At 60.3% G+C, this 16,702-nt stretch overlaps 1 protein-coding gene across 1 annotated transcript in view; it reads left to right on the forward strand.

The window, feature by feature from the left end:
- The window catches only part of CFAP70 (cilia and flagella associated protein 70), a 32,848-nt gene that overhangs the window by 13,692 nt on the left and 2,454 nt on the right, over positions 1-16,702 (forward strand). The window contains exons 13-24 of the mRNA XM_054161257.1: positions 1,942-2,002; positions 3,452-3,643; positions 4,663-4,794; positions 5,478-5,603; positions 6,650-6,783; positions 6,872-6,987; positions 7,819-8,001; positions 11,674-11,781; positions 13,077-13,165; positions 13,563-13,715; positions 14,355-14,516; positions 16,078-16,167. Of these exons, the coding sequence (XP_054017232.1) occupies positions 1,942-2,002; positions 3,452-3,643; positions 4,663-4,794; positions 5,478-5,603; positions 6,650-6,783; positions 6,872-6,987; positions 7,819-8,001; positions 11,674-11,781; positions 13,077-13,165; positions 13,563-13,715; positions 14,355-14,516; positions 16,078-16,167 (1,546 nt within the window). The remainder of the gene's footprint in view (positions 1-1,941; positions 2,003-3,451; positions 3,644-4,662; positions 4,795-5,477; positions 5,604-6,649; positions 6,784-6,871; positions 6,988-7,818; positions 8,002-11,673; positions 11,782-13,076; positions 13,166-13,562; positions 13,716-14,354; positions 14,517-16,077; positions 16,168-16,702) is intronic.

Here is a 16,702-nt window from a genome sequence, read left to right on the forward strand (position 1 = left end):
AGCGTCTGCAGCCCCACCAGGGCCTGCAGCCTCACCAGCGTCTGCAGCCCCACAGCGCCTGCAGCCCCACCAGGGCCTGCAGCCCCACAGCGCCTGCAGCCCGACCAACGTCTGCAGCCCCACAGCGTCTGCAGCCCCACAGCGCCTGCAGCCCGACCAGCGTCTGCAGCCCCACAGCGCCTGCAGCCCCACCAGGGCCTGCAGCCCCACAGCGCCTGCAGCCCGACCAGCGTCTGCAGCCCCACAGCGCCTGCAGCCCCACAGCGCCTGCAGCCCCACCAGCGCCTGCAGCCCCACAGCGCCTGCAGCCCCACCAGCGCCTGCAGCCCCACAGCGCCTGCAGCCCCACCAGCACCTGCAGCCCCACAGCGTCTGCAGCCCGACCAGCGTCTGCAGCCCCACCAGCACCTGCAGCCCCACCAGCGCCTGCAGCCCCACCGCGCCTGCAGCCCCACAGCGCCTGCAGCCCCACAGCGCCTGCAGCCCGACCAGCGCCTGCAGCCCCACAGCGCCTGCAGCCCGACCAGCGCCTGCAGCCCCACAGCGCCTGCAGCCCCAGTGCCTGCAGCCCCACCGCGTCTGCAGCCCCACCAGCGCCTGCAGCCCCACAGCGTCTGCAGCCCCACAGTGCCTGCAGCCCCACAGTGCCTGCAGCACCACAGCACCTGCAGCCCCAGTGCCTGCAGCCCCACCAGCGCCTGCAGCCCCACAGCGCCTGCAGCCCCAGTGCCTGCAGCCCCAGTGCCTGCAGCCCCACAGCGCCTGCAGCCCCACAGCGCCTGCAGCCCCAGTGCCTGCAGCCCCAGTGCCTGCAGCCCCACAGCGCCTGCAGCCCCACAGCGTCTGCAGCCCCACCAGCGTCTGCAGCCCCACAGCGCCTGCAGCCCCACAGCGTCTGCAGCCCCACAGCGTCTGCAGCCCCACAGCGCCTGCAGCCCCACAGCGCCTGCAGCCCCACAGCGTCTGCAGCCCCACAGTGCCTGCAGCACCAGTGTCTGCATTCCCAGCTGGACTTTGTTTCCCTTTAATCCCTGTGGGTTAGCCTCTGGCATATGATGTCCAGCTGCTTGCTCAGGACTGGCCACCAGCACAGAGTGTCCTGGGCACCCCTGCCGCAGCTGCAGCGTCCCCGCCGTGGCTGCACTGCCCCTAGCATTGGGCTTTGGCTTTTTTGCCTTTTCAGGAGTGTTTTCATGATCTCAGAATCACAAAACCATCAAATAGGTTTGTTTGGAAAGTCTTAAGGTCACCCAGCCCAGCCCTCACCCCAGCACTGCCAGGGCAGCACTGAGCCCTGGCCCTCAGCACCACAGCCACACAGCTCTGAAACCCCTCCAGGGCTGGGGACTGCACCACTGCCCTGGGCAGCCTGGGCCAGGCCTGGACAACCCTCAAGGGGAAGAAATTGTTCCTCATGGCCAACCCAAACCTGCCCTGGGGCAGCTTGAGGCCATTGCCTCTTGTCCTGTCCCTTGCTCCTAGGGAGCAGAGCCCAAGCCCCAGCTGGCTGCAGCCTCCTCTCAGGGAGCTGCAGAGAGCAAGGAGGTCTCCCTCAGCCTCCTCTTCTCCAGGCTCAACCCCCCCAGCTCCCTCAGCTGCTCCTCCCCAGCCCTCTTCTCCAGACCCTTCCCCATCTGCACTTGACCACAGCATGAATTCAATGGAATTCCTCCTTCACCTGCCATGTGCAGCTGCAGATGCCAGGCCTGCCAAATGATCCCTGCTGGGTGGTGGGAAAGGCTCTGCCTTGGGGAGCTCCAGGTGGTGCCACAGCAGCCTGGGCTTCACAGTTCATTCTGGGTCTGAGACTTCATTGCCCCTCCCCAGGCTCCTGTGAGGTGTCTCAGGGACAGGCTGGAGCCCTCCCCCTGCAAGCTGCCAGGGCCCAGGCCAGCACTGCTGGCAGTGTCTGGCTGATCTCTTCTGTCCTCTCCTTGACAGGATCAAGGAGATGATTCCTCCTCGCCCTCCCCTGCCTCCTCGGACTTCAGGAGCCAAGAAGGTACCTGCAGGAGGCTGTGGCCTTGCCCCCACTGCCACCTCATCCTGCCCTCATCCCCCTCAGACAGGAGAATCTTCCTGCTCAGCTGCAGCTGCACAGCAAGGTGTAGATGGTGTCTGAAGAGAAAAGAGAGATGAGCTAAGCTGCAGGGGCTGTGATCTGCACAGCCCCCGTGGGAGCGCCCCTGGGCTGCGTGACTCACGTTGGCAGCCCGTGCAAAGGGGACAGAGGTAGCAAAGGCAGGGAAGGAGCAGTGTGGAGGTGTCTGGAAGGAAGCAGGCTGCTGGAGAAAAAGGGTCTGGTGGCCTCCATGTTTACCTGGTCTTGCCCCAGGCTACTAACTCAGGGGCCTCATCAAACCCAGCCAAACATGGACAGAATCAGCCCCAGGCAGAGGGGGCTGAGGACTTCTGTGCATGACATCCACAGGAAAGGCTGAGAACTTGCTTGGCTTCTGTGGCCACAGCCATGGAAGCAGAATGGTCTGGGGGTAGCTCCTGGCTGATGGGGAACTCAAAGCAACAGTGGGGGAAGAAGCAGCCCTTCAGTGACTACCCCCTGCTGCTGCAGGACTGCTTTGTGCTGGGCTGTCTGGAGTGCACAGCTGATGATCAGTGGGGGGAAGCTGCTGCCACACAGATGATGATTGTACCACCCAGCTTAGGAGATACAAAGCTGCTGAGGACCTGCAGCACCTCTGGGAGCAGCAAAGGCTGAGAGCCCTGGGGCTGAGAGCCTGCAGAAGAGCAGCCCCAGAGGGCAGCTGAGCAATGCTCAGCAAGAGCTAAAGGAGCTGGGGGGGGGCAAGAGGCTGGGTCCAGGCTCTGCTGAGTGGGGGCCAGGGCCAGCACAAGGGGCAAGGGGCAGCAAGTGTCAGGCAGGAGGTTGGAGCTGAGCAGGAGGAGAAAGTTGTTTGGGGTGAGGCTGCTGGAGGCCTGGAGCAGGCCAGAGAGGTTGTGGAGTGTCCTGGTGTGGAGAGCTTCCAACCCCCCCTGGGCACTGTGCTGCTGGGCAGGGTGCTGTGGGTGCCCTGCTGGAGCAGGGCTTGGGCTGGGGGAGCTCCAGAGCTCCCTTCCAGCCTCACCCTGCTGGCACTCTGGGTTTGCAGACTGCTGGGTTTACAAAGCCCTCAGCAATGAGATCTGTTTGGCTGCCAAGCAGTTCCACTGCTGTAGACAAGAGGACAAGGACTGAGCTGCTGACCTGTGCCTGTAAAATCCAGCAGCAGCAGTGTCTCATTCTGGAGGTACTGCACTGACCTGTGGAGATGGTGAAGACCTTTTGCCTTTACATGTGGGTATTTTGTCAGCCCTCAGGCATGGGCAGGACAGCTGAGTGCCAGACTAAGCCTGAGTCAAGTGGAGTTTGTGGCAGATTTGGCCTCTGGCAACTCAAAGAGATCCCAGGGCTGGTGGCACAGGAGTTGAGTTGGAGTTCTCTCTTTGCTAGGCTGTGGAAGATTATCACAACCATGTCAGCAGCATTGCTGTCTCCATCCTAAGGGAGTACCAGGAGCTGTTTGGGAAGCAGCTGCCTGAGCAGGGAGCCATTGACCACCAGACCCTGGAGGATCAGAAGCATCAGCTCTGCTTTAAGCTCAACACCTCTGGGAAATATTTTGCTTTCAAGGAGCAGCTGAAGGTGAGGAATCCTTCTCTGCTCTTCACTTTCCTCACCTGCTTTGTCCCTGGCAGCCTCTCAGTGAGGAGCTGCTGCTGCATGGTGGCAACTTCATCATAGACTCATGGAATGGGTTGGGTTGGAAGGGACCTTAAAGGCCATCCAGCTCCAAGCCCCTGCCATGGGCAGGGACCCCTCCCACCAGCACAGGCTGCTCAAGGCCTCATCCAGCCTGGTCCTGAACACCTCCAGGCAGGAGGCAGCCACAGCCTCCCTGGGCAGCCTGTGCCAGAGTCTCCCCAGCCTCAATGCAAACAACTTCTTCCTCCTCTCCTCTCTCTGTCTCCTCTCTCCCAGCTCAAAGCCATTGGCCCTGGGCCTGGCACTCCCAGCCCTTGTCCCAAGTCCCTCCCCAGCTCTCCTGGAGCCCTTCAGGTACTGGGAGGCTGCTCTGAGGTCTGCCAGCAGCCTTCTCTTCTCCAGGCTGCACAGCCCCAGCTATCCCAGCCTGTCCACACAGGGGAGGTTCTGCAGCCTCTAATCATCTTCATGTTGCTCCAGAAGTCCTCTTACAGAGCAGGCACCAAGCTGCTTTGGTCACACTCCAGGGCATCCACTCTGGAGGGCAGTCTCCAGAGCTGGTCACATGCATGTGCCCCATGCCCAGGGCCTGAGGCAGGCAGAGCTGGCTGCTCCTGCACGCTGCCAGCCCAGCCTGGCAGCACAAGAGGGTTGCCCTCTGTCAGCTGCTTTGCCCTGGCTGTACTCTGCCCAGAGACCACATTTCTGTACCAAGGGGATCACCCTTCCCACAGGCTGTCCCTAAATGGATGCTGGTGTGTCAGGGAGCCAGGGCTGGGAGGTGGGATGGCAGCTGCCCCCTGCTTGCTTCTCTGACTTCTGCTGGTGCTGGGCTGGGTTCCTTCCTCACAACCAAGCTGGAGCTTCAGCAGGAAGCAGCAGCATGTGGCTCTGTGTGACTACAGAGCTGTGGGGGAGCAAAGGGCTCCTGCCTTGTCCAAGCCTCTCATGTCTCACAGTATGCTGTGGTGAACATTGTGAGGGAGAAGTACCTGAAGACCACAGCCTTTGAGAGCCAGGAGCAGCTGCAGGCGTTCCTCAGCGAGCTCTATGTGTACCTGGTGGAGCAGATGCACATTGCCCTGAACCAGGTAGGCAGGGAGGAACTGGGGGGATCTGGGACACAGCTTCACTGGGGATCCAGGGCTTGGCACAAAGGCCACAGCAGTGCTGGGAGCCTGGAAGCTGGGAGGCCAGGCTGGCAGAGTTGGAGTTGTGCAGCCTGGAGAGGAGAAGGCTCCAGGGAGACCTCCTGGTGGCCTTGCAGGGCTGCAAGAGGCCAGAAGAGAGCTGGGGACAGACTGCTGAGCAGGGCCTGTTGGGACAGGCCAAGGGGGGATGGTTGGAACTGCAAGAGGGAGACTGAGAGTGGAGAGAAGGGAGAAAGGTTTGGTGCTGAGGGTGGGGAGAGCCTGTGCCAGGCTGCCCAGAGAGCTGGGAGCTGCCCCATGGCTGGCAGCAGTGCAGGGCAGGTTGGTTGGGGCTGGGAGCAGCCTGCTGTGGCTGCAGCTGTCCCTGGGGACTGCAGGGCTTGCACTGGGTAAGCTTGGAAGGTCCCTTCCAGCCCAAAGCAGTCTGTGAATGGATGTTGCCCTGTCCCTGGCAGCAGAGGTGCCCAGGCACACCAGGGCTGTGGCTCACCACATCCAGGAGCTGGAGCAGCTTTGCCTTTCCAACCCACCCAACCTGTGCTGCCAGAGTGCTGGACTGGGAGCTGCTGCTGGACTGGGATCACACCCCCCAGCCTTACTAACATTGTCTCCTTCCCTACCAGCTCCTGTTTGAGGAACCTGCTCCTGCAGCCCCTCCAGCCCACAGCACCCAGGAGCAGCTCTGGCTCTGTGCTCGGGAAGCTGAGTTCAACAAAGACTACAAGCTGGCATCCCTGTACCACCAGCAGGTAAAGAGCCTCTGCTTCCTCCTGCCCATCCTGTGGGTCTGAGCTGGCAGCCAGCACACTGTGGTGGCCCTGGTGCCATGGGGCTCCTGTTGCTGGGAGCTCAGGCAGCCCCAGCTGTTGTGTGGGGAGGAAGGAGGGGTCTGTGAGCAGCAGTAGTCCTGGGAGTCTGTGAGGGATTTCCTGGGGAGATGCTGCTCTCTGGAGGATGTGAGGCACAGCCTGGCCTGGGCACTGAGGACTTCAGCCTCCAGGCCAGGGGAACTGGGATGAACTGGTCCAAAAGGTGTGCTGGGTAAAGCTGGGAACACTGGGGCCTCCAGTGGGAGGGGAGGAGGAGGTCAGCTGAAGGAGGGCATGTGTGAGGTGAGGGAAGCTCATATGAAGCCCAGAATAATCCTTGTCAAGGGATATACTGGCATGTGGTAGGACAGGGGCTTGAGTGGTGCTTAACTGGGCTGGGCTGGCCTTGGGATCACAGAAGGGATCTCTGGAGGTTATAGAGTCCAAGCCCCCTGGCAGAGCAGGGTCACCTAGGGCAAAGCAACACAGGAACACATCCAGGTTGGCTTTGAAAGTCTCCAGGGGAGACTCCACAACCTCACACCAAGGAATGTTCTCCTCATGTTGAGGTGGAAGCTGCTGGGTCCCAGCTTATTTCCCTTATTCCTTGTCCTCTTACTGGGCACCACTCTCAAGAGCCTGGCCCCTTCCTCTTGCCCCCACCCCTCAGCTATTGATAGACATTGGTCAGATCCCCTCTCAGCCTCCTCCTCTCCACACTGACCACCCCCAGGGCTCTCAGCCTTTCTTCACAGCAGAGCTGTTCCAGGCCCTTCAGCATCCTCACAGCCTGCCCTGGACTCTCTCCAGCAGGTTCCTGTCTCTTGAGCTGGGGAGCCCAGAACTAGGCACAGCATTCCAGCTGTGGTCTCCCCAGGGCAGAGCAGAGTGGGAGGAGAACCTCCCTAGGCCTGCTGTCTAGGGCAGAAGGGAGCCATGGGCTCTGCAGTGGTGTCCCCAGCCCAGTGATGCTCTCCTTTGTCTAGAGGGTGGCTCAGGACCAGTGCAACGCCCAGCCCTGGCTGGACTATGGCATCTTCTGCCTCCTGCTCCAGGATGCACCCAAAGCCCAGCAGTGCTTCCAGCAGGCTCTTTCTCTGGACCCCCACAACCTCCAAAGGTGCTCATGGTGGGTGGGTGGGAGCTGGGAGTGTCCCCCCAGTGCTGCCTGGGGGCTGTGAGTCTGACCAGCCTGAGCCTGTCCCCAGCTTGCTGCTCTGTGGGATTGTGGCTGTCACCCTGCAGCACTGGGAAGAGGCTGAGATCTTCTTTGAGTCTGCCTGCTGCTTGGAGCCCTCCAGTGTGGTGGCCTGGACCCTTTCAGGTATCAAAGCAAACATGTCCTGAAATCACTTGGGTTGGAAGGGAGCTGTAAGCTCACCAAGTCCAAGCCCTACCCCAGCACTGCCAGGGCAGCACTGAGCCCTGGCCCTCAGCACCACAGCCACACAGCTCTGAACCCCCCCAGGGATGGGGACTGCACCACTGCCCTGGGCAGCCTGGGCCAGGCCTGGACAGCCCTCAAGGGGAAGAAATTGTTCCTCATGGCCAACCCAAACCTCCCCTGGGGCAGCTTGAGGCCTCTTGTCCTGTCCCTTGTTCCTTGGGAGCAGAGCCCAAGCCCCAGCTGGCTGCAGCCTCCTCTCAGGGAGCTGCAGAGAGCAAGGAGGTCTCCCTCAGCCTCCTCTGCTCCAGGCTCAACACCCCTAGCTCCCTCAGCTGCACCTCTCCAGACCCTTCCCCAGCTCTGTTGCCCTTCTCTGGCCCTGCTCCAGCTCCTCAATGTCCTTCTGGGAGTGAGAGGCTCAAAACTGAACCCAGGATTTGAGCTGTGGCCTCAGCACTGCCCAGTCCAGAGGCACTATCCCTGCCCTGCTCCTGCTGGCCTCACCATTGCTGATCCAGGCCAGGCTGCTGGTAGCTTTCTTGTCACCTGGGCACTCCCTGGCTGATGCTCAGCCACTCTCAGCCTTTCCCACCAGGCAGTTTCCAGCAGCTCTCCAGGCTGGGGCATTGCAGGTGGGGATTGGGGACTCCTGTAGAGCCAGGCACAACTTCTGCCCCGATCCTCTTCTCCCTGCTCTGATCTGGGGGTTAAGGGAAGAGTTCTGCTCTGGGTTCCATGTCTGCTTCTGCTGCTCTCTGTCCCCCACAGGTTTGTTCTTTGAGCTGCAGGCCAATGATGTTCAGGCAGAAATGGACTTCCGGGAAGCCAGGAAGCTGCTGCAGGCACAGGGCAGCAGCATCCCCGAGGCTCTGCAGGGAGAAGGAGGACAAAAGGACAGCTCCAATGGGTGTCTGAGGTCACCCAGCCCAGCCCCAGAGGAACCTGTGCCAGGTAATGTTGGGTGAAACCAGAAGGTGCCCTGGCAAGAGTGAGGAGGGGTCTCAGGGTAGTGTAGGACGTGATGGACAGTGGAAGGAGAGGAGGAAACCTCCAAGTGGTTCACTGTGAGGGTGGTAAGGCACTGGAACAGGCTGCTCAGAGAATGTGGGGAAGCTCCAAGCCTGGAAGTGTTGAAGGCCAGGCTGGATGAGGCCTTGAGCAACCTGGGCTGGTGGGAGGTGTCCCTGCCCATGGCAGGGGGTTGGAGCTGGAGGAGCTTTAAGGTCCCTTCCAACCCAACCCAGTCTGATATTCTAAGAGGAGAGTGAAGGAAGAGGATGTGGAGTGTGAGCTGGAGCAGAGTGAGCACAGTGAGGGTCAGCAGCAGGCCCTGTGCTGCTGTCAGTGATGCCACTTTCTGCAGGCAGTACACCAGAGCCCTGCCTTACCCACAGCCTGCCAGAGGCTCTGCCCCAGCCCAGTGCTGCAGTGACTGATTCACAGGCTCTGAGCATGTGCAGATCAGAGACCTTTATTATTCCATTCTTTGTGCTTATAAATGACTTCTGCTAGGCCAGGTGCTGGTAGGGCACAGCCTCCAGCTCACAGCTCTCCTGCAAGCAGCAGAGCTCTGCAGTGGCTCTGCTGCCACTGTGCACAGCTCCTTTGTTAGCTGCTGAAAGTTAGCCACCATCCATCCCACTTCTCACTGGAGACCCCCTCACAAGGCATCTGTGCTGGTCTCAAACAGATAACTGTGTTTCATCAAGGCTGAGCTGCTCTGGGCCAAGGAACTCACTGGCTCCCACAGTTCCCCCTTGGTGTTTTTCTGCACCCAAACCTTGCTGTACCATTCTCTGCCACCTTTTGTGCAGGCATGGCAACAGGCACAGGGGAGCCTTCAGCACACACAGCAGCATTCCCAGTGACACCAGTCCAGCTTGTGCCAGGGACAGCAGCCAGCCTGAGATGCCCCACTCACTGAGCCACCCTTCCAGCCCCAGAAGCCCATTCCCTTCTCTCAGCTTCACCTGCCCCACCAGCTCCTGTGTGTTCCTAGGAATGGAAGGGTGGTCAGTGAGATTCACCCGATCCCCTCAAAGTCCTGACTGCCATGGCCATGTGTGAGTAACAAGAAGTCAACAGCAGCCCTGTTTTGCAAGGCAGCATGTCTGACAGAGTCCTCATCTGCAGCTGATTAGCTCTTCAGAAGCCAGATTGTTCTGCTTCACCACCCAGCAGCCACCTTGCCGAGCTGTGCCAAAGCCTTCGCTGCTGCCGCACCAGGAGCGAAGAGCCTGGCAGCAATTATCCACAGGTCTATAGCAGCCTCACAGCTGGGGCCAGACCCCTGTGTCCTTTGCTTTTGTCTGTGCTGGCACAGCTGTGTGTGGTTTGGAGCCATTGTACCCTTGGGGGTTAAGGTGGGCAATGCCCCCAGGGAGCGCTGCCCCTGCCGCACGGGAGGGCAGCCCAGGCCACGCGGCAGCCCTGGTGCGGGGCCTGGCAGAGCTGCCAGGCCCTTTCCTGAGGTGCTGTAGGGAATGTTGCACCACAGAGAGGTGTTCCTGAAGGCTGTCTCTGTGGGGGTCACATCCTGCCCCACCTGTAGTTCTGTAAACTCATGGGATCTGCTCCCCTGGCATATGTGAAACAGGAGCAAGCTGATGTCCTCCTGCTGCCCCGTAGAATCGGCTCCCGTGGCTCCAGCTCAGCCTGTGCTGGGTGGTCAGCCCATCCATCCCATCCTTTGAAGCACTTACATGACTGGCACAGGTCACTGTATCCAGCTCCCACCTGGCAGCAGGCACCACCACTGAGCTGACTGTCAGCAGGGTACCACTGGACAGCTATGGAGAGGCTGCTCTGGGCATGCTGGGGAGACACAAGCCCACCTCTGGTTCAGTGCTGTTGCTGACATGCCCCAGGTGGCTGCACAGATGGGCAGGGTCCAAGTGGCAGGTCCTGCCCTCTGGCCACAGCAACCCCAGGCAGTGCTACAGGCTGGGGACAGAGTGGCTGAGAGCAGCCAGGCAGAGAGGGACCTGGGGGTGCTGGTTGAGAGTAGGCTGAACACGAGACAGCAGTGTGCCCAGGCAGCCAAGAAGGCCAATGGCATCCTGGCCTGCATCAGGAACAGTGTGGCCAGCAGGAACAGGGAGCTCATTCTGCCCTGTGCTCAGCACTGCTCAGGCCACCCCTGGAGCCCTGTGTCCAGCTCTGGGCTCCTCAGCTCAAGAAGGACATTGAGAGACTTGAAGGTGTCCAGAGAAGGGCAACAAAGCTGGGGAGGGGTCTGGGGCACAGCCCTGGGAGGAGAGGCTGAGGGAGCTGGGGTTGCTTAGCCTGCAGAAGAGGAGGCTCAGGGGAGACCTTCTTGCTCTTTCCAACTCCCTGCAGGGAGGTTGTAGCCAGGAAGGGGTTGGTCTCTTCTCCCAGGCACCCAGCACCAGAACAAGAGGACACAGTCTCAGGCTGTGCCAGGGGAGGTTTAGACTTGAGGTGAGGAGAAAGTTCTTCACCGGGAGAGTCGTTAGCCATTGGGATGTGCTGCCCAGGGAGGTGGTGGAGTCCCCATCCCTGGAGGTGTTCCAGAGGGGCTTGGATGTGGCCCTTGGAGCCATGGGTTAGCTGTCAGGAGGTGCTGGGTGATGGGTTGGACTTGGTGATCTCTGAGGTCTGTTCCAACCCGGTTGATTCTGTGGCTCTGTGGCTCTATGGCTCTGTGGCTATTCTGTGGTGTCAGGGAGTGAGGATTTGGCAGGGCCATCGTTCTGCTGTGACAGATCCTGCTCCTCAGCAGTGCCAGTCCTGTGACGTGGCAGCTCTGGTCAGCTCCGGCCAGCTCTGGTTGGCTCCGGTCAGCTCCGGTCTGCTCTGCCCAGCTCCGGTCTGCTCTGGCCAGCTCCGGTCAGCTCCAGTCCACTCCGGCCAGCTCTGGCCCACTCTGCCCAGCTCCGGTCTGCTCTGGCCAGCTCCGGCCAGCTCTGGTTGGCTCCGGTCGGCTCCGGTCAGCTCCGGTCAGCTCTGGCCAGCTCTGGTTGGCTCTGCCCAGCTCCAGTCTGCTCTGGTCAGCTCCAGTCCACTCCAGCCAGCTCCGGCCAGCTCCGGCCAGCTCTGGCCCACTCTGCCCAGCTCCGGTCTGCTCTGGCCAGCTCCGGCCAGCTCTGGCCAGCTCCGGCCAGCTCTGGCCCACTCTGGCCAGCTCCGGTCCGCTCTGGCCAGCTCCGGTCTGCTCTGGCCAGCTCCGGCCAGCTCTGGCCAGCTCCGGCCAGCTCCAGCTGTGCAATCCCCGATACTGCCGTGGTTCTGGCAGGGTGCTCAGGGCAGGTTCGCTGTGCTGAGCTGTGCTGCTCTGCGCTGTGCTGGGGATCAGCTCTGCTCCCGGGCTCCGTGGGTACCTCCCAGGGCTGTGCCTCGCTTCAGGCTTTGGTGCCTCGCAGCGTCCGGCACAGCCTCCTCTGCCTTTACCTGAACTGAAGCTGTGGCTGTGGGCACCTGGGCTACTGTAACTGATGAATTCCTCATCGAAAGGAGCTCACTGGAGCAGACCCCTGCAAGAAACATTCCTTCCCAGCTCTTTTCTCTTTCTTCTCTTCCCCATTCCTGCCCAATTTTGCTCCAAACTGGGCAGCTGATGGCAGACTCCTTGCTTGCACCTGATGGTTGTCGGTCTCTTTCCAGAGAGGGCTCCAGAGGGCTCAGCTGACAAACTGCCCAAGGTGGTGGAGCCTGCCCTAGCCTGTGCAGCACCCAAGGAAGAGGCCACAGCACCTGAGACAGCCCCAGGAGGTGAGGGGATGGGGCCTCACCCCCAGCTGTGGATCTGCTTCTAGTTCTCCACTCTTCTGCTCGAAAATCTGCAGCTAACTTTTCAAGGCACAGCCTGAAACTGCCCCACTTTGGAGTCCCAGCTGCTGCTGTGCACGATGCTGTCAGCCCCAGGGAGGCTGAACTGGTGTAGCTCTGCAGGCAAAGTGGTCTGAGTGGCACTCCCACACCTCCTCAACCAGAAAAGCCCATTGTAGAGGAGCTGCAGTTTGTACTCAGACCAAAGGTACAATTCATCTATGAGATCTCTTCCCAGCTCATCAAACATTAAGCCAACAATGTGTTTGTCAGAGCAGAACAGATCAAATGCCACAGAATCCAGAGCAGCTTCATTTTGCTTCCTGAGTCTGAGCAGGAATCACTCCAGCAGTTGCCCCAGGTTGGCTAGGCACCACACCCTGCCAGAGCAGGGCTACCCAAAGCAGGTCACACAGCAACACATCCAGGTGGGCTTGAAACCTCTCCAGAGCTGGAGACTCCCTCACCTCTCTGGGCAGCCTGCTCAGGGCTCTGCCACCCTCAGAGTTGAAGCAGTTCCTCCTCACGTTCAGGTTCTGTCCCTGGGTGTCCCTGCACCCAGCAGCCTTCATCAGCTGCTCAGATGTCTCTCTCCTGAGGTAGCAGCACTTAAACTGAGCTCAGCAGCAGTGGTGGGACTGTGAGCTCCAGCTGAGCAGTTGGACCTGATGATCTCAGAGGTCTCCTCCAACCTCTGCAGTCCTCTGGTGTTATGAAACTGTCCCTGTGAATCTCCTCTGGCTGTGTGATGATCTCCTCCTCTACAGCCCTGCTCTGACAGAGGCATCCACCTGAGACTCTGGTGGTGCTGAGGACCATGGTTTAGTGGTGCCCTTGGCAGTGCTGGGTTGGACTTGATGACCTTAAAAGTCTTTTCCATGATGTAGCCATGATTCTGTGACTCCATAACTCCAGGCCCTGCTGGGCTGGTGTGGGGAGGCAGGGACCTCACTGGAGTTCACTCTGACAAGCTTCAGCTTCAGCTTCCTGCCTCTTCTTCCTCTGGGACTGGCCTGGAAAAGGACTGGCTGAGGATCATCATTTCTCTTCCCATCTCACACAGCACTTAAGGCCTTCAGAGGGAAATGTTGAGTTAATCTCTGCTTTGGCCTTCTCTGCCACCTTCCAGCTGTCACACCCTGCTGCTGGGGTTCCTCTGTCCCCACCAAGGCTCTGAGGCCCTGCTCTTGCTTCAGAAGTGAAGAGTTTGAGGCTGATGGAGACACTTTCTCTTGCAGCACCATCCCCTGGCTCAGGATTTGGCCAACCTCCCTGCAGCATCTTCATGAAGGCAGTGGAATTCCTGCTGAAGGTCAATGCTGTCCAGGTCAGCTCAGTGAGGAGGGGAGGGGTGGGAAGTGACATTTGATGTCTGTTCCAAAGAGCTGGTGGGCTCCAAAGGAACATAAATCCCTTCTCCAAGATGGCTTCTTTGGGGTGAGGCTGCTGGAGGCCTGGAGCAGGCTGCCCAGAGAGGTTGTGGAGTCTCCTGGTGTGGAGAGCTTCCAACCCCCCCTGGGCACTGTGCTGCTGGGCAGGGTGCTGGGGGTGCCCTGCTGGGGCAGGGTTTGGGCTGGGGGAGCTCCAGAGCTCCCTTCCAGCCCCACTCTGCTGGGGCTCTGTGAAGTCAGACAGGAGTGAGTCAGTCCTCCTGCCACCACCTCCTAGGGGTGCCCATGGCCTGCTGGCTCTCCTCACCACCACACTGTGCTGTTCTCCCACAGTTTGCTCACAGGGCTCTGGCCCATGAGCTGCTGATCCTTCAGGGAAGAGCCTCCTGTGCCTACTACCTGGCCCTGGCCCAGACATACTTGCTGAAGGAAGATCTCTCCAGGTGTGAGGAGTGTCTCTGTGAAGCCACCAAGATTGACTACATTGTAAGTCTGGGAGTGGTGCTAGGGCCCTGAAGCAGGGCACTGGCCAAGCAGCACAGCAAACCCTGAGAGCCTGCAGCCTGCCCTGCATTCCTTCTGGCAGCCTACAGCAACTGCTGCCCAGGACAATTCAGGCTGTGGCTGCAGCACAGCCCTCCTCACCACCCTCCTCCCTGCTTGCCTTCTGCCATCTCCTTGCAGCCAGGTGGCATTCCTGAGCCAGGGCTCCTCTGGCTGCTCTGCTGCCTTTCCTTTTCTCCTTTGGACCCCAGCCCCATGCCCTCTGTGGCAGTCAGGTCCCTGCCATGAGGAATGAGGCTGCTGTTCAGCAGAGAGGGAGGGCAGCTTGGGGCACTGAGGGGAAGGGAAGGCAGGAGGAGGCTGACAGCTCTGGATGCTGTTTGCTTGCCCAGGAAGCCTTGCACCATGCAGGCCACCACACCAGGAAGGGCTGGAAGGTGCTCACAGTGCTGGTGTTGTGCAGGCAGCCACTGGCTCAGTTTTAGTTCTGCACAAAATCCACCCTGCTATAACCAAACACTGCCCAGCTCCTCCCTGCTGCCTGCAGTTCTCTGCCCCTCTCCCAGGCCTCTCTCCCTCCCATCTCTGAGCCATGGCTCCCTCTTGGATTTCTGTGTGCAGAATCCAAACATCTGGGCTCAGAAGGGGCACCTGAGCTACCTGAGGAGGGACTTTGGGAAGGCAAAGGAGAGTTATGAGAGAGCCATCAGCTTCCTGCAGGAGCCTGAGGATGTGCACTTTGTCTACCTGCACCTGGGCTCCATCTACTTGGAAGAGAAAGAGGTGAGAAGCCAGGAGGAGTGCTGGCAACTGCAGGTGGGTCCCAGCAGAGTGGGGCTGGAAGGGAGCTCTGGAGCTCACCCACCCAAGCCCTGCTCCAGCAGGGCACCCCCAGCACCCTGCCCAGCAGCACAATGCCCAGGGGGGGTTGGAAGCTCTCCACACCAGGACACTCCACAACCTCTCTGGGCAGCCTGCTCCAGGCCTCCAGCAGCCTCACCCCAAACAACTTTCTCCTCCTGCTCAGCTCCAACCTCCTGCCTGACACTTGCTGCCCCTTGCCCCTTGTGCTGGCCCTGGGCAGCACTCAGCAGAGCCTGGCCCCAGCCTCTTGCCCCCCACAGCTCCTTTAGCTCTTGCTGAGCATTGCTCAGCTGCCCTCTGGGGCTGCTCTTCTGCAGGCTCTCAGCCCCAGGGCTCTCAGCCTTTGCTGCTCCCAGAGCTGCTCCAGGCCCCTCAGCAGCTCTGCAGCCTGCCCTGGACTCTCTCCAGCGCTTCTCTGTCTCTCCTGCACTGGGGAGCCCAGAGCTGGAACCTGGACTGCAGATGTGGCCTCACTGGAGCAGAGCAGAGGGGCAGGAGATCCTCCCTTGCCCTGCTGGCCACACTCTTCTTGCTGCACCCCAGGACCCCATTGGCCTTCTTGGCCCCAAGGGCACATTTCTGGCTCATGGGGAATTTGTTCATCAGCATCTCCAAGGAGATGCTTCCCAGCAGGTCCCCCCTCACCTGTGCTGGTGCAGGAGGTTGTTCCTCCCTTGCCACAAAGCCCTTGGCAGACAATTCTAGCCCTTGGGAACAAGACACCATTGTCTGTTACTGTAGTCAAGATCTGCCAACACAGCAAACCCTCCTGCAGTGCTCAACTCTCCCCAGTATGGATCTGCTTCTCTCTGCCACCTCCAGGTTGCAACTGCAACATCTCTGGGTGCTGCTGGGCCTCTTACCATCCTTAGCATCTGTTAAAGGGTTTAGAGTAGAAGTCTTGTGAGTAGCAGCTGAGGGAGCTGGGGGTGTTGAGCCTGGAGGAGGCTGAGGGAGACCTCCTTGCTCTCTGCAGCTCCCTAAGAGGAGGCTGCAGCCAGCTGGGGCTTGGGCTTTGCTCCCAAGGAACAAGGGACAGGATGGCCTCAAGTTAACCCTATGAAGGTTCAGGTTGGCCAAGAGGAACAATTTCTTCCCCTTGAGGGCTGTCCAGGCCTGGCCCAGGCTGCCCAGGGCAGTGGTGCAGTCCCCATGCCTGGAGGGGTTTCAGAGCTGTGTGGCTGTGGTGCTGAGGGCCATGGCTCAGTGCTGCCCTGGCAGTGCTGGGGTGAGGGCTGGACTGGGTGACCTTAAAGGTCTCTTCCAGCCTAGACAATGTCATGATTCTGTCCCCACAACGAATCACAGAATCAACCTGGCTGGAAGAACGAAGGTCACTCCTCCATCACTGCTTTGGTGCCTGGCACCACAGAGCCACCCCAGTGGGGGCAGTGGGCCTGCTCTGAGCCCAGTCAGAGCTGGGGTGTTTGGGAGGCCTGTGGAAGTGGGGTGGCAGCCCTGGTTGTGTGTCTCCCTGCAGCACTGCCGTGCCAAGCAGACCTTCCTGCTCGCCTGCAAGAGCTCCGCGTCCTGCCTCACCTGGCTGGGGGCTGGCATCGCCTGCTACAGGGTGAGTGAGGGCAGCTGCCTCCACCCCCTGGGCACACAGGGCAGGGCTGCTCTGCATCACCCCCTTCACAGAACCACAGACTGCATTGGGCTGCTCCAAGGGCATCCTGTCCACCCCCCTGCAGGCAGCAGGGACAGCTCCAGCCAGAGCAGGCTGCCCAGGGACACAGCCAGGCTGAGCTTCAATGGCTCCAGGGATGAGGCCTCAAGCACCTCCCTGGGCAGCCTGTGCCAGAGTCTCCCCAGCCTCCCTGTGCACAACTCCCTCCTGGTGTCCAACCTAACTCTGCCCTAGCTCCAGTTCCAAACCATTGCCTCAGGTCCTATCCCCACAGCCCCTTCTGAGCAGTCCCTCCCAGCCTGCCTGCAGCTGCCCTGCAGATATTGAACTGCAGCTCTGAGGTCTGCCTGCAGCCTTCTCCTCTCCAGGCTGCACAGCCCCAGCTCTCCCAGCCTGGCCCCACAGGGGAGGTTCTGCAGCCTCTGATCATCTTTATGGCCTCCTCTGGCCCCTCTCCAGCAGCTCCAGGTCTCTC

The sequence above is a fragment of the Dryobates pubescens genome, chromosome 4 (genome assembly GCF_014839835.1).
Source record: "Dryobates pubescens isolate bDryPub1 chromosome 4, bDryPub1.pri, whole genome shotgun sequence".
NCBI lineage: Eukaryota > Metazoa > Chordata > Aves > Piciformes > Picidae > Dryobates > Dryobates pubescens.